The 16,801-nt window shown below is 47.3% G+C and overlaps 1 protein-coding gene across 1 annotated transcript in view; it reads right to left on the reverse strand.

Annotated features, from left to right (window-relative positions):
* The window catches only part of ACAD9 (acyl-CoA dehydrogenase family member 9), a 188,178-nt gene extending 186,370 nt beyond the window's left edge, over positions 1–1,808 (reverse strand). Inside the window, exon 1 of the mRNA XM_063940592.1 lies at positions 1,584–1,808. Coding sequence (XP_063796662.1) covers positions 1,584–1,742 — 159 coding nt within the window. The 5' untranslated portion in view covers positions 1,743–1,808. The remainder of the gene's footprint in view (positions 1–1,583) is intronic.
* Positions 1,809–16,801: the final 14,993 nt, after the last annotated feature.

A 16,801-nucleotide genomic window follows, 5' to 3' on the forward strand; every position in this document is an offset into this window, starting at 1 on the left:
TGTCACTATACCCAATAGAATGACACTTCAATGTAATATCGCTATGCCCAAAAGAATGCCACCCTGCAGTAATATCACTATGCCAAATAGAATGCCATCCTGCAGGAATGTCACTATGCTCAAAAGGGTGCCACCCTGCAGGACTGTCACTATGCCCAACAGAATGCCAACCTGCAGTAAATTCACTATGCCAAAATACCACCCTGACGGAATGTCACTATGCCCAATAGAATGCTAACCTGCAGTAATGTCACTATGCCCAATAGAATGCCACACTGCAATAATGTCACTATGCCAAATAAAATGCCTCACTATGCCCAATTGAATGACACTCCGATGTAATATCACTATGCTATGCAGAATGCCACCCTACAATAATGTCACTGCCAAATAGAATGCCACCCTGCAGGAATTTCACTATGCCCAACAGAATGCCACCTTATAGAAATGTCCCTGTGGTAAACAGAATGCTACCTTTCAGTAATGTCACTGTGCAAACTAAAATGCCACCTTGCAGTAAAAACTGTGCTAAATAGAATGCCACCCTGCAGTAATGACACTATACCAAACAGAATTCCACCTTGTAGTCATGTCCCTGTGGTAAACAGAATGCCACTCTTCAGTAATGTCACTGTGCCAAATAGAATGCCACCCTGCAGTAAAGACACTATGCCAAGCAGAATACCACGCTGCAGTAATATCACTATGCCCAATATAAAGCCATCTTGCAATATCACGAATACCCCTTTTACACTCGCACACCCGGGATGCATTCCCGGGACTGACCCCTTTCACATTGCACTAAGACCTGGGATCGACCTGGGACAGCCCCATTTACACTGATCCCGGGATATCCCTGCAAATTCATATGTATGTCATTAGAAATGGCCTTGGGCTCAGAAAAGGTGACATCTTCTTTTCTGAGCCCAAGAAAGCTCCAATCCGAGGCCTTTTAACAGTCCCGGGATAGTGAATCCCGGGACGGGCCCTTTCACACTACACAGCTTCCCGGGATGGCCCCGGGACCAACCCTGGTCGAGACCTGGGTTGAAATCCCGGGATGCTCGTCCCGGGAAATTGACCCTGTACCCTTTCACACTGAGAAAAATCCCGGGATGATGCGCGTTCACGTGCAAAATCCCGGGATTTTCATGCGAGTGTAAAAGGGGTATAAGTGACTGCCAAGTTAAAGTCACGCTGCAGTAAAATCTCTATGCCCAAGAGAATGACACTCTACAATATATATATATATATATATATATATATATATATATATATATACACACACACACACACACACACACAAATAGAATGCCACTCTGCAATAATGTCACTATGCTATATAGAATGCCACCCTGCAGTAAGGTAATTATGGCCAACAGAATGCCATCCTGCAATGACCCTAATATATATACTGTACTGTTCAAGGTGTTACCAGGTGCAATATTGGCATTGGGTGTGACCTTGTTTATGAACTATGGTATTATCACTCTCCCCCAGAGTGGGCAATGGAGTGTTACCATGGTGATGATCCCCACCAGGTGCCCCTAGGCTTCCTGTCACCGGTAACATTGAGAGCATACCTTGCTTATGGACCCCAGGAAAAGCTGCTTGGCGTAGGCTTGGCTCCGCGGATCAGTGTGGAAGTGCCGCCGTATTCCCATCTGACTGACACGGACAGGCGATGCCCAACACCGGGCAACCCGTCCTAGCCGGACGCACAGTCTGTTCACCCCACTCATGCTGTCAATGTCAGACCGGCAAACGCTTAGCTCATCATCATGCAGCGAATTGGTGACATCATCATCACTCGCCCTGGGGTAGCACGTGACACTCGGCCGCACACTAGCACTGCGCATGCGCGTCAGGCTGCAGCGCTGTGCTCTGTCTGTCACAGTACAGTTCTGCATGCACTTTCGCTCTATCATGTAACTATCCCTGTTACACAGCTGCTGAGCTGTCATCAGGCATACCCTCCTCTGACTAGCGCCACTCATCCTCATGAGTGTCAGCGGTACGTGCTGAGTTCTTCCAATCAGGGTTAAGCAAATGTTGATCTCAGATCTGACCCCTTGTGTTCATGGTTGAGGCTAGATCCAAGTGGCCTAAGGGACCTTTTCCGTCAGGGCGAGGAGCCACGACACAAGGGGGAGGAGCTATGCCAGCGGGACAGTTGCTCTAGTATCCACGCCACCAACTATTACCTTTACTAATTAGGTGGCGAGCGAGGCGGAGCGGAGTGAGCCATCGTGCCCGGAGCGGAGCGAGCCATCGTGCCCGAAGCGTGGCGAGCAAAGCGAGCCCTCGAGGGTACTATTCGGGTACCTTGTTCGGCCATAGCTCCTCCCCCTGGTGACGTGTCTCCTCCCCTAGGTACGTCGGAAGGTCCCTTCTCCCACTCCGATATAGAATCAACCGAGCGACGGCGGGCAACCAGGCACAGGTGCTTCCTCCAGCAGCAGAGAATCGATTCTCTGCTGTTGGAGGAATCATGTGCCTGGTTGCCAATTAATTAGTCTTTCTCTGACGTCCTAGTGGATGCTGGGAACTCCGTAAGGACCATGGGGAATAGCGGCTCCGCAGGAGACTGGGCACAACTAAAAGAAAGCTTTTAGACTACCTGGTGTGCACTGGCTCCTCCCACTATGACCCTCCTCCAAACCTCAGTTAGATTTCTGTGCCCGGCCGAGCTGGATGCACACTAGGGGCTCTCCTGAGCTCCTAGAAGGAAAGTTTATTTTAGGTTTTTTATTTTACAGTGAGACCTGCTGGCAACAGGCTCACTGCATCGAGGGACTAAGGGGAGAAGAAGCGAACCTACCTGCTTGCAGCTAGCTTGGGCTTCTTAGGCTACTGGACACCATTAGCTCCAGAGGGATCGACCGCATGGAACTGGCCTTGGTGTTCGTTCCCGGAGCCGTGCCGCCGTCCCCCTTACAGAGCCAGAAGCAAGAAGAGGTCCGGAAAATCGGCGGCAGAAGACATCAGTCTTCACCAAGGTAGCGCACAGCACTGCAGCTGTGCGCCATTGCTCCTCATACACACCTCACACTCCGGTCACTGAGGGTGCAGGGCGCTGGGGGGGGGGGCGCCCTGAGCAGCAATAAAAACACCTTGGCTGGCAAATATATCACAATATATAGCCCCAGAGGCTATATATGTGATAAATACCCCTGCCAGAATCCATAAAAAAGCGGGAGAAAAGTCCGCGAAAAAGGGGCGGAGCTATCTCCCTCAGCACACTGGCGCCATTTTCTCTTCACAGTGCAGCTGGAAGACAGCTCCCCAGGCTCTCCCCTGTAGTTTGCAGGCTCAAAGGGTTAAAAAGAGAGGGGGGGCACTAAATTTAGGCGCAATATTGTATATACAAGCAGCTATTGGGAAAAATTCACTCAATATAGTGTTAATCCCTAAATTATATAGCGCTCTGGTGTGTGCTGGCATACTCTCTCTCTCTGTCTCCCCAAAGGGCTGTGTGGGGTCCTGTCCTCAGTCAGAGCATTCCCTGTGTGTGTGCGGTGTGTCGGTACGGCTGTGTCGACACGTTTGATGAGGCTTATGTGGTGGCAGAGCAGATGCCGATAAAATGTGATGTCGCCCCCTGTGGGGCCGACACCAGAGTGGATGGATAGGTGGAAGGTATAAACCGACAGTGTCAACTCCTTACATAAAAGGCTGGATGACGTAACAGCTGTGGGACAGCCGTCTTCTCATCCGCGCCTGCTCAGGCGTCTCAAAGGCCATCAGGGGCTCAAAAACGCCCGCTCCCTCAGATGGCAGACACAGATGTCGACACGGAGTCTGACTCCAGTGTCGACGAGGTTGAGACATATACACAATCCACTAGGAACATCCGTTACATGATCCCGGCAATAAAAAATGTGTTACGCATTTCTGACATTAACCCAAGTACCACTAAAAAAGGGTTTTATGTGTGGGGAGAAAAAGCAGGCAGTGTTTTGTTCCCCCATCAAATGAGTGAATGAAGTGTGAAAAAGCGTGGGTTCCCCCGATAAGAAACTGGTAATTTCTAAAAAGTTACTGATGGCGTACCCTTTCCCGCCAGAGGATAAGTTACGCTGGGAGATATCCCCTAGGGTGGTTAAGGCGCTCACACGTTTGTCAAAAAAGGTGGCACTGCCGTCTTAGGATACGGCCACTTTGAAGGTACCTGCTGATAAAAAGCAGGAGGCTATCCTGAAGTCTGTATTTACACACTTAGGTACTAGACTGAGACCTGCAGATAGTGCTGCTGCAGCGTGGTCTGTGACCCTGTCAAACAGGGATACTATTTTGCGAACATAAGAGCATATTAAAGACGTCGTCTTATATATGAGGTATGCACAGAGGGATATTTTGCCGGCTGGCATCCAGAATTAATGCAATGTCCATTCTGTCAGGAGGGGATTAGAGACCCGACACTGGACAGGTGATGCTGACTTTAAAAGGCACATAGAGCCTTATAAGGGTGAGGAATTGTTTGGGGATGGTCTCTGGGACCTCGTTGTCAGGCCCGGGTGTTTTTGTGAATCCGTTAACCCGGAACCAACCACAGGTGTAGGTGCTGGGCTATGAAGAAAGCAGGGAGGACGAAGAAAGTTCCGATTCATATATTTATTCAAAATAATAATTCAGTAAAGGGTTAACTGACAAGTTGGTAATCATCATATTATACTGAAGTATTGCAGGAATAATATGCAAGAGAAAACTCAAAAATAAATAAAAGAAATGTTCATGGAAACATATGCAAAACAAGCTGATGAATAAATGTTGGATTGTCCAAATATAAACAAGCTTTGATGCAGAACTGCAGAATGTGATTAACTGGATAATGCAGACATGAAGAGATAACTGTAAGGATTTGCAATGGAGTTTTGAGAGTTAACTGAGAGACTGTGAAGAATTATCCTTGTTATGACAACATAGCAAATATAAACAAACTTTGATGCTGAACTGTAGAATGTTATTAACTGGATAATGCAGACATGAAGAGATAACTGTAAGGATTTGCAATGGAGTTTTGAGAGTTAACTGAGAGACTGTGAAGAATTATCCTTGTTATGACAACATAGCAAATATAAACAAACTTTGATGCTGAACTGTAGAATGTTATTAACTGGATAATGCAGACATGAAGAGATAACTGTAAGGATTAGCAATGAAGCTTTGAGAGTTAACTGAGAGACTGATGAATTATCCTTGTAATGACAACATAGCAAAAAGTACTGAATTGGGTTACTTGCGGGTTCCGGAGATCACTGTGAAACTGTAGTAGAAGACAAGGTGATGAATGGGTTAAATGCAGAGTTGAACAAACGAACAGCTGAGAGAAATGAGATCCTGCAGACTTTGTAGGATAGGCAGACTGACAAGGTAACCTCATGCAGGACACTGGGAATCCAAGTATTTCCAATAGGTGTGCAATTGACTGATAGCACAATGGAGAGCCGGTAGATCTTTGGCAGTGAAGGCTGCAAACGGACCTCTGGGAACGGAGGCGATATCTGGACCACGGGAATCACACAGGAATGCACGGAGAGAGTTCAGAGCTAGAGCACAGCTTTGATACAACAAAGCACTGGCCCAGAGTAACATAATCCCAGCCTACTTAAAGGCAGCACAAGCACGGGATTGGCTTACACCTGCCCACAGGTGTTTTCACAAGTGCTCTGTATTAGCTATTTGGTCTCCAACATGGCCACCTCCTATACAGCAGACACACCGCAGTGCCTTAGGCCATTTGGTCCCCGCACTCACAGTTCCCAGACTCTGCATCACCTGTGCCATTGATCACGCCGTGTCCCCACACGGGCGCACAGCACCGCAAGCAACCGCACTGGCAATGGATGAACCCCAGAACCCGCAGAGGTGAGAGACCGGTTCGTGACAGTACCCCCTCTTCTACGGGTGGTCTCCGAACACCTTTGAACCTTGTCAGGATTTTTGGAGAAGTATTTCTGTACCAGTCTTGGAGCATGAACATCTTCAGAGAAAACCCAGGATCTCTCCTCCAGACCGTAACCCTTCCAGTCGACCAGAAACTGTAAACGACCATATCGGGAACGTGAGTCCACAATCTCTTTAACTTCAAATTCCTCATTCTGCAAAGAGTGAACTTTAGGAGATTTGGACTGGGTAGTACGGAACTTATTGAGAATCAAAGGCTTCAGTAAAGATGTATGAAAGGCGTTAGGAATTCTCAAAGACGGTGGCAATTCGACTTTGTATGACACAAGGTTGAGTACCTTTACAATGGGAAATGGACCAATAAACCTGAGAGCAAATTTCTTAGAAGGAACTTTGAACTTGAGATTGCGCGTAGAAATCCAAACTTGGTCTCCCACTTAGTAATTCGGTACAGCTTTACGTTTTCTATCTGCAAAAGATTTATAACGAGTGGAAGTTTTGACCAAGGACTTACGTACACAACTCCAGATGCTAGATAGACGTTGAAGCTCTTGATCTGCTGCTGGAACCTCTAGGGCTGGCAAAGGATGAAACTCTGGTGGAGAACTTCTTGGACTCTTATGTTGGGCACATTTAGGACATGCTGCTATAAACTCTTGGACATCGGCTTTGAGACGTGGCCACCAATAAGACTGTTGAATAAATTCGAGAGTCTTTAGAACCCCATGATGACCCATGAAGGAAGAGGAGTGAGCCCAGGTAAGCAGCCGTTTTCGGAGACTTGTGGCAACAAAGGTCTTGCCAGGCGGAGGAACTGGAGAGGTTCGAGTCATTAAAAAGGACGTAGGATTCACAATGGCTTGATTCGTGGTAGCATCATTTAATTCAGAAGAAGCAAAGGGCCGGGAAAGGGCATCTGCCTTTTTGTTCTGAGACCCTGGACGATAGGTGAGTTTGAAATCAAATCGTGAGAAGAAAAGCGCCCATCGAGCTTGTCGTGGATTCAAACACTGAGCTGACTGCAGATATAGAAGATTCTTATGATCAGTATAAACTGTAATGCGATGTTGAGCTCCTTCTAGAAGGTATCTCCACTCCTCAAATGCCAACTTGATGGCAAGTAACTCTTGGTCACCGATTGCATAATTACGTTCTGCCGGGAGGAACTTACGGGAGAAATATCCGCAGGGATGGACCTTTTTATCTTCAAAGACTTGTGACAACACAGCTCCTACTGCTTCTGTAGATGCATGCACCTCTAATAGAAAGGGACGATTCAACTCAGGCTGTCGAAGAATGGGGGCTGACACAAAGGCTTGCTTTAAATCAGAGAAGGCTTTGATTGCTTCAGAAGACCAGTTCGTAGGATTTGCTCCCTTGCGAGTTAGGGCTGTGATAGGAGCAGCTAACGTAGAATAATTCTTAATGAATCTCCTATAGAAATTAGCAAAGCCAAGAAATCGCTGAATCCCCTTGAGAGTTGTAGGAGTGGACCAATCCCGGATAGCTCGCGTCTCTGGGATGGATAGCGGATGAATTTGTCCCCTAGGAGGGGTCTTGCCCGGAACCAGGACGACTGGGCAGTCCCATTCACTATGAGGAGGTAGAGAGTCTGCTGCTTGCTTACTGGAAACATCCGCAAGGGATTGATACACCGGAGGTAGATCGGAAAGGCTAATTGACCGAAGAGGTACAATTGCAGCTACACAGTCCTTGGTACAAGATTTACCCCATGAAAGGACTTCCATGGTTTGCCAATTGAGTTGAGGATTATGTTTCTGCAGCCAAGGTAAACCAAGTATCACATCTTGAGAGGCTTTGGGAATCACGTAGAAGGAGAGGTATTCGGAATGGAGCTCACCAACTTTCATCTTGAGACATACGGTTCGATGAGTAATTATACCATCTGGAATTCGACTTCCATCCACTGCTGTAACGGCAACTGCTGCTTCCAGAGGCATGGTTCGAACTTTAGACCGCATGACAAAGGCTGAGGAGATGAAGTTCTCGGCTGCCCCGGAATCTAGGAGAGCTGAAACTTTCACTGTAGAACTTGGAACTTCTAATTGAATAGACAAGGTCGGCTCTTTCCCAGAACGTGATTCTAGAGTAACTCCTAGCTTAACCTCTCTTGAATAAGCTAGGAGGCGAGAGTTTCCCGGTCGGAGTTTGCAGAATTTAACTAAATGTTCGGAGGACCCACAGTACATGCAGAGGTTACCCTGTCGACGACGAAGTCGTTCCTCCTCTGTGAGGCGAGAGCGCCCAATCTGCATAGGTTCTTCAGTCATTACTGGAGACTGTGATGAAGAATCTTGTCGAGGTCTAGGATGATCACGTGGACTGGATCGCTCTGCCCTGGATTTCTCTAAACATCGCTCCCTGTGACGTAGGTCAAATTTGTTACAGAGAGAAATCAATTCATCCAGTTTAATTGGCACATCCCGGATAGTTAAATCATCCTTGATTCTCTCTGAAAGTCCATTCCAAAACGCGGCGATCAGGGCCTCCTCATTCCAGTTTAACTCTGAAGACAACGTGCGAAACTGAATAATATATTGACTGACAGGACGTAAACCTTGACGTAGACGGAGAATCTCCAAGGATGCTGAGGTGGTCCTGCCTGGTTCGTCAAAGATTCTCCGGAAGGAAGATACGAACTCTTTGTAATTAGAGAGGATAGGATCACCTCTCTCCCATAATGGTGATGCCCACTCCAGAGCCTGACCGGAGAGGAGGGCAATAATATATGCAACTTTAGAACGAGCTGATGGGAAACTGGAGGACAACAGTTCGAACTGGATCTCGCATTGATTCAGGAATCCTCTGCAAAGTTTTGGGGTTCCGTCAAACTTACTCGGAGAGGGTAACTGCAAGCGGGACGTAGGTAGCGTCACAGGAGAAGCTGTAGTGGTAACTGGGACATCCAGGGTTGGACTCTGGACTTGGAACGTTTTAATAGCCGTATGAAGAGTCTCTAAACGGTCTGCCATAGTTTGCATAAACTGCACTATTTGTGTCTGTATAGACTCCTGATTTTCCAGACGGGAAAGGATATCTGACGTAGCACCGCCTCCTGCGAATTGGTCACTTGACAGATCCATGTGGCCAGTGCTTACTGTCAGGCCCGGGTGTTTTTGTGAATCCGTTAACCCGGAACCAACCACAGGTGTAGGTGCTGGGCTATGAAGAAAGCAGGGAGGACGAAGAAAGTTCCGATTCATATATTTATTCAAAATAATAATTCAGTAAAGGGTTAACTGACAAGTTGGTAATCATCATATTATACTGAAGTATTGCAGGAATAATATGCAAGAGAAAACTCAAAAATAAATAAAAGAAATGTTCATGGAAACATATGCAAAACAAGCTGATGAATAAATGTTGGATTGTCCAAATATAAACAAGCTTTGATGCAGAACTGCAGAATGTGATTAACTGGATAATGCAGACATGAAGAGATAACTGTAAGGATTTGCAATGGAGTTTTGAGAGTTAACTGAGAGACTGTGAAGAATTATCCTTGTTATGACAACATAGCAAATATAAACAAACTTTGATGCTGAACTGTAGAATGTTATTAACTGGATAATGCAGACATGAAGAGATAACTGTAAGGATTTGCAATGGAGTTTTGAGAGTTAACTGAGAGACTGTGAAGAATTATCCTTGTTATGACAACATAGCAAATATAAACAAACTTTGATGCTGAACTGTAGAATGTTATTAACTGGATAATGCAGACATGAAGAGATAACTGTAAGGATTAGCAATGAAGCTTTGAGAGTTAACTGAGAGACTGTGATGAATTATCCTTGTAATGACAACATAGCAAAAAGTACTGAATTGGGTTACTTGCGGGTTCCGGAGATCACTGTGAAACTGTAGTAGAAGACAAGGTGATGAATGGGTTAAATGCAGAGTTGAACAAACGAACAGCTGAGAGAAATGAGATCCTGCAGACTTTGTAGGATAGGCAGACTGACAAGGTAACCTCATGCAGGACACTGGGAATCCAAGTATTTCCAATAGGTGTGCAATTGACTGATAGCACAATGGAGAGCCGGTAGATCTTTGGCAGTGAAGGCTGCAAACGGACCTCTGGGAACGGAGGCGATATCTGGACCACGGGAATCACACAGGAATGCACAGAGAGAGTTCAGAGCTAGAGCACAGCTTTGATACAACAAAGCACTGGCCCAGAGTAACATAATCCCAGCCTACTTAAAGGCAGCACAAGCACGGGATTGGCTTACACCTGCCTACAGGTGTTTTCACAAGTGCTCTGTATTAGCTATTTGGTCTCCAACATGGCCACCTCCTATACAGCAGACACACCGCAGTGCCTTAGGCCATTTGGTCCCCGCACTCACAGTTCCCAGACTCTGCATCACCTGTGCCATTGATCACGCCGTGTCCCCACACGGGCGCACAGCACCGCAAGCAACCGCACTGGCAATGGATGAACCCCAGAACCCGCAGAGGTGAGAGACCGGTTCGTGACACTCGTATCCACAGCAACAGCTGGGAAAAAAAATTTTTTACCTCAGGTTTCCTCACAGCCTAAGAAAGCACTGTACAGGTTGAGTATCCATTATCCAAAATGCTTGGGACCAGAGGTATTTTGGATATCGGATTTTTCCGTGTTTTGGAATAATTGCATACCATAATGAGATAACATGGTGATGGGACCTAAATCTAAGCAAATAATGTATTTATGTTACATTTACACCTTATACACACAGCCTGAAGGCAATTTTAGCCAATATTTTTTATAACTTTGTGCATTAAACAAAGTGTGTCTGCATTCACACAAATCATTAATCTTTCATATACACCCTATACACACAGCCTGAAGGTCATTTAATACAATATTTTTAATAACTTTGTCTATTAAACAAAGTTTGTGTACATTGAGCCATCAAAAAACAAAGGTTTCACTATCTCACTCTCAGTCGAAAAAGTCCGTATTTCGGAATATTCCGTATTTCGGAATATTTGGATATGGGATACTCAACCTGTATTATCAGATACAGTCCTTTCGGCTTCAGAAAAGCAAGCGGGTCAAAGGCGCTTCCTTTCTACACAGAGACGAGGGAAGAGGGAAAAAGCTGCACCAGTCAGCCAGTTCCCAGAATCAAAATTCTTCCCCCGCTTCCTCTGAGTCCACCGCATGACGCGGGGGCTCCACAGGCGTAGCCAGTTACGGTGGGGGGCCGCCTCAAAAATTTTAGCGATCAGTGGGCTCGCTCACAGGTGGATCCCTGGATCCTTCAAGTAGTATCTCAGGGGTACAAGCTGGATTTCGAGGCGTTTCCCCCCCGCCGTTTCCTCAAATCTGCCTTGCCGACAACTCCCTCAGGCAGGGAGGCTGTGCTAGAGGCAATTCACAAGCTGTATTCCCAGCAGGTGATAGTCAAGGTGCCCCTACTTCAACAAGAACGGGGTTACTATTCCACACTGTTTGTGGTACCGAAACCGGACGGTTCGGTGAGACCCATGTTAAATTTGAAATCCTTGAACACATACATAAAAAAATTCAAGTTCAAGATGGAATCGCTCAGGGCGGTTATTGCAAGCCTGGAGGAGGGGGATTACATGGTATCCCTGGACATCAAGGATGCTTACCTACATGTCCCCATTTACCATCCTCACCAGGAGTACCTCAGATTTGTGGTACAGGATTGCCATTACCAATTCCAAACACTGCCGTTTGGACTGTCCACGGCACCAAGGGTCTTTACCAAGGTAATGGCAGAAATGATGATACTCCTTCGAAAAAAGGGAGTTATAATTATCCCGTACTTGGACGATCTCCTTATAAAGGCGAGGTCCAAGGAGCAGTTGTTGGTCGGAGTAGCACTATCTCGGGAAGTGCTACAACAGCACGGATGGTTTCTATACATTCCAAAGTCACAGCTGGTTCCTACCACACGCTTACTGTTCCTGGGGATGGTTCTGGACACAGAACAGAAAAAAGTATTTCTCCCGCAGGAGAAAGCCAAGGAGCTGTCATCTCTAGTCAGAGACCTCCTGAAACCAAAACAGGTATCGGTGCATCACTGCACACGAGTCCTGGGAAAAATGATAGCTTCTTACGAAGCAGAATTCCATTCGGCAGGTTCCATGCAAGAACCTTTCAGTGGGACCTCTTGGACAAGTGGTCGGGATCGCATCTTCAGATGCATCGGCTGATAACCCTGTCTCCAAGGACCAGGGTATCTCTACTGTGGTGGCTGCAGAGTGCTCATATTCAAGAGGGCCGCAGATTCGGCATACAGGACTGGGTCCTGGTAACCACGGATGCCAGCCTTCGAGGCTGGGGGGCAGTCACACAGGGAAGAAATTTCCAAGGACTTTGGTCAAGTCAGGAGTCGTCCCTACACATAAATATTCTGGAACTGAGGGCCATTTACAATGCCCTAAGTCTGGCAAGGCCTCTGCTTCAAAACCAGCCGGTACTGATCCAATCAGACAACATCACGGCAGTCGCCCATGTAAACCGACAGGGCGGCACAAGAAGCAGGATGGCGATGGCAGAAGCCACAAGGATTCTCCGATGGGCGGAAAATCACGTCTTAGCACTGTCAGCAGTGTTCATTCCGGGAGTGGTCAACTGGGAAGCAGACTTCCTCAGCAGACACGACCTACACCCGGGAGAGTGGGGCTTCATCCAGAAGTCTTCCAACTGTTGGTAAACTGTTGGGAAAGGCCACAGGTGGACATGATGGCGTCCCGCCAAAACAAAAAACTAGATATTGCGCCAGGTCAAGGGACCCTCAGGCGATAGCTGTGGACGCTCTAGTGACACCGTGGGTGTACCAGTCGGTTTATGTATTCCCTCTTCTGCCTCTCATACCAAAGGTACTGAGAATAATAAGAAAACGAGGAGTAAGAACGATACTCGTGGTTCCGGATGGGCCAAGAAGAGCTTGGTACCCAGAACTTCAAGAAATGATATCAGAGGACCCATGGCCTCTACCGCTCAGACAGGATCTGCTACAGCAGGGGCCCTGTCTGTTCCAAGACTTACCGCGGCTGCGTTTGACGGCATGGCGGTTGAATTCCGGATCCTAAAGGAAAAGGGCATTCCGGAGGAAGTCATTCCTACGCTGATAAAAGCCAGGAAAGAAGTAACCGCAAACCATTATCACCGTATTTGGCGAAAATATGTTGCGTGGTGTGAGGCCAGGAAGGCCCCAACAGAGGAATTTCAGCTTGGTCGTTTTCTGCACTTCCTACAGTCAGGAGTGACTATGAGCCTAAACTTGGGTTCCATTAAGGTCCAGATTTCGGCTCTGTCGATTTTCTTCCAGAAAGAACTGGCTTCACTGCCTGGAGTTCAGACATTTGTAAAGGGAGTGCTACATATTCAGCCCCCTTTTGTGCCTCCTGTGGCACCTTGGGATCTCAACGTGGTGTTGAGTTTCCTAAAATCACATTGGTTTGAGCCACTTAAAACTGTGGATTTGAAATATCTCACGTGGCAAGTGGTCATGTTATTGGCCTTGGCTTCGGCCAGGCGTGTGTCAGAATTGGCGGCTTTGTCATGTAAAAGCCCTTATCTGATTTTCCATATGGATAGGGCAGAATTGAGGACTCGTCCCCAGTTTCTCCTTAAGGTGGTATCAGCTTTTCACTTAAATCAACCTATTGTAGTGCCTGCGGCTACTAGGGACTTGGAAGATTCCAAGTTACTGGACGTAGTCAGGGCCTTAAAAATTTATATTTCCATGACGGCTGGAGTCAGGAAAATTGACTCGCTTTTTATCCTGTAGGCACCCAACAAAATAGGTGCTCCTGCTTCTAAGCAGACTATTGCTCGCTGAATTTGTAGCACAATTCAGCTGGAGCATTCTGCGGCTGGATTGCCGCATCCTAAATCAGTAAAAGCCCATTCCACGAGGAAAGTGGGCTCATCTTGGGCGGCTGCCCGAGGGGTCTCAGCTTTACAACTTTGCCGAGCTGTAACTTGGTCAGGGGCAAACACGTTTGCAAAATTCTAAAAATTTGATACCCTGGCTGAGGAGGACCTTGAGTTCTCTCATTCGGTGCTGCAGAGTCATCCGCACTCTCCCGCCCGTTTGGGAGCTTTGGTATAATCCCCATGGTCCTTACGGAGTTCCCAGCATCCACTAGGACGTCAGAGAAAATAAGATTTTACTCACCGGTAAATCTATTTCTCGTAGTCCGTAGTGGATGCTGGGCGCCCATCCCAAGTGCGGATTGTCTGCAATACTTGTATGTAGTTATTGCCTAACTAAGGGTTATTGTTGAGCCATCTGTTGAGAGGCTCAGTTATATTTCATACTGTTAACTGGGTATAGTATCACAAGTTATACGGTGTGATTGGTGTGGCTGGTATGAGTCTTACCCGGGATTCAAAATCCTTCCTTATTGTGTCAGCTCTTCCGGGCACAGTATCTGTTATGATTCCTGTACTCCAGACCGGAGGAGATCTTATGGCAGGGATCTGAGTACAGGAAAACAAGCTGGTTGTGGGAGCTGGATAGCCTAGTAACCCCTGGCGCCCTAACTCCGTTGTCTCGCCCGTGTAATCAGAAATCCCCTGCGAGACTATGGTTGCTTGAGCCCATGGCAGCCGCGTTCGAAGGGCGGATTATGTCTGCCCAACCCCGATGCCCCCGCAGGTCTTAAAGGGAGACAAGGGGAAGTCCGAGACAGGGTGATAACAAGGGGCCCTCTGACTAAGCAACCAGGCCAGGGGTTACAAGCTAACTAACTAAATCAAAAGGTATGTGCGGACTAGCCGCCAGGAAAAAGGACAACCAAAGATCCACTGATCCGACACTCCTATCCGGCACCGCCGGACACCAGAGTGGATCTGTGGAAGCGGAATCCTCCGCAAAGCTCCAGAACACAATTAAACAAAATAATAAACAGAAGCGGACAAGCCGCAACACACGGCTGCGCCGCGACTCACGACACCACCAGATGTTAAAGGTGCTCGGTCAGACTCCAGGAACAGATGGTAACTTCCGAGTACAGGATCTCTGAGGACAGGAACAACCAAAAGGACCGGGACTGGGAACTCTCTGCAGCAGACACAAGCAAACAGGAAGCTATCACCGGCGTCTGTAAGAAGTCCTGAGGGTGCCTTTATTCAGGCACCCTCCAATCAAGATCCAGACAGGACAATCAAATAGAAATGCCGTGCAGCTTGCATGCTGCACGGCCAGCACATAATCAGGGTAATGAGAATAGACCCAGCAACGGGGAACGCGGCTGAACGTGGCGTCCCCGTTGCTAAGGTCAGAGCGGCTCCGTGCGCCCGGCGTCTTAGCGTTGCCAGGGAGCCGGCGGCTGAACGCGCACGGCGTCCCTGGTTGCTAGGCGCCGGGCCGCACGGCCGAGCGGACCCCGGCGCCTAACAGTACCCCCCCCTTGAGGAGGGGTCAAGGAACCCCTAAAGCCAGGTTTCCGAGGAAATTCACGAAAAAATGCTTTTTTGAGCTTTGGGGCATGAAGGTCTTCATCCAGGACCCACGACCTTTCCTCTGGCCCATAACCTCTCCAATGCACCAAAAAATAAAGCCGACCCCGGGACAACTTGGAATCGAGAACCTTCTCAACCAAGAACTCTTGCTGACCCTGTACATTAACTGGTGATCTCCCCTGAGATTTTTTACGAGGAAATCTGCTGGACGAAACATATGGTTTAAGCAATGAGCAATGGAAGGTATTTCCGATCCGTAAAGTTTTTGGTAAACGTAACCGGAAAGCAACTGGATTGACTTTTTTGATAATGAGAAATGGTCCAATAAATCTAGGACCCAATCTGGCTGAGGTTTGTCGAAGTTTGATGTTGCGAGTCGACAACCACACCCTGTCTCCTACTTTAAAAGTGCACGGCCGCCGGAGCCTGTCAGAAAAAATTTTTTCCCGGAAAGCTGCTTTTCTGAGAGCCAGGTGCACTTTTTTCCAAATAAGTTTAAGATGAGAGGTCAGGGCCAGAGAGGAGACAGAGGAATGTTGAAAAAATGAATTAGCTCTGGGGTGGAAACCAAAAACTGCAAAAAATGGAGACACATTGGTGGAGGAATGACAGGCATTATTATAAGCAAACTCCGCCAATGGAAGAAACTCAGACCAGTCATTTTGGAGTTTGGCCGAGTACAAACGCAAATATTGTTTTAGAGATTGGTTAACTCGCTCAGTCTGTCCATTGGATTGTGGATGATAGCCGGAGGTTAAAGATAATTTCATTTTTAACGAAGCACATAAAGACCTCCAAAATTGCGCAATGAATTGTGGACCCCTGTCAGAAACAATATCAGTGGGTAACCCATGGAGTCTGAAAACATGACGGAGGAACAAGACTGCCAATCCCTGGGCAGATGGCAATCGGGGAAGAGCAATAAAATGGGCCATCTTGCTAAAACGGTCCACTACCACCCATATGACTCGGCATCCGGCTGACAGAGGGAGATCCACCACAAAATCCATGGAGATATGCGACCATGGCCTAAGAGGAACTTTCAAGGGCATAAGTTGACCAATAGGCAAAGAACGGGGAACTTTATGCTGTGCACAGACCTGACACGAAAAAACAAACTCTTTAATGTCTTTGGAAAGACCAGGCCACCATACTGAGCGGGATACTAATTCCAAAGTCTTAGCGATTCCCGGATGCCCTGCAACTTTGCTATCATGAAATTCCGCCAAAACAGTTGCTCTCAAAAACTCAGGAACAAAAAGACGACTAGCAGGAGTATTTCCCGGAGCTTGATGTTGAAGCAGTTTTAATTGGGAAAATACATCCTGTGTGAGACCTGCCTGAATGACTGAAGGCGGAAGTATGGGAGTAACAGGACTGTTGTCTTGAACCGGAAGGAAACTGCGTGACAGGGCATCTGCCTTGGTATTCTTGGAA

Source organism: Pseudophryne corroboree, chromosome 9 (genome assembly GCF_028390025.1).
Source record: "Pseudophryne corroboree isolate aPseCor3 chromosome 9, aPseCor3.hap2, whole genome shotgun sequence".
Lineage (NCBI taxonomy): Eukaryota > Metazoa > Chordata > Amphibia > Anura > Myobatrachidae > Pseudophryne > Pseudophryne corroboree.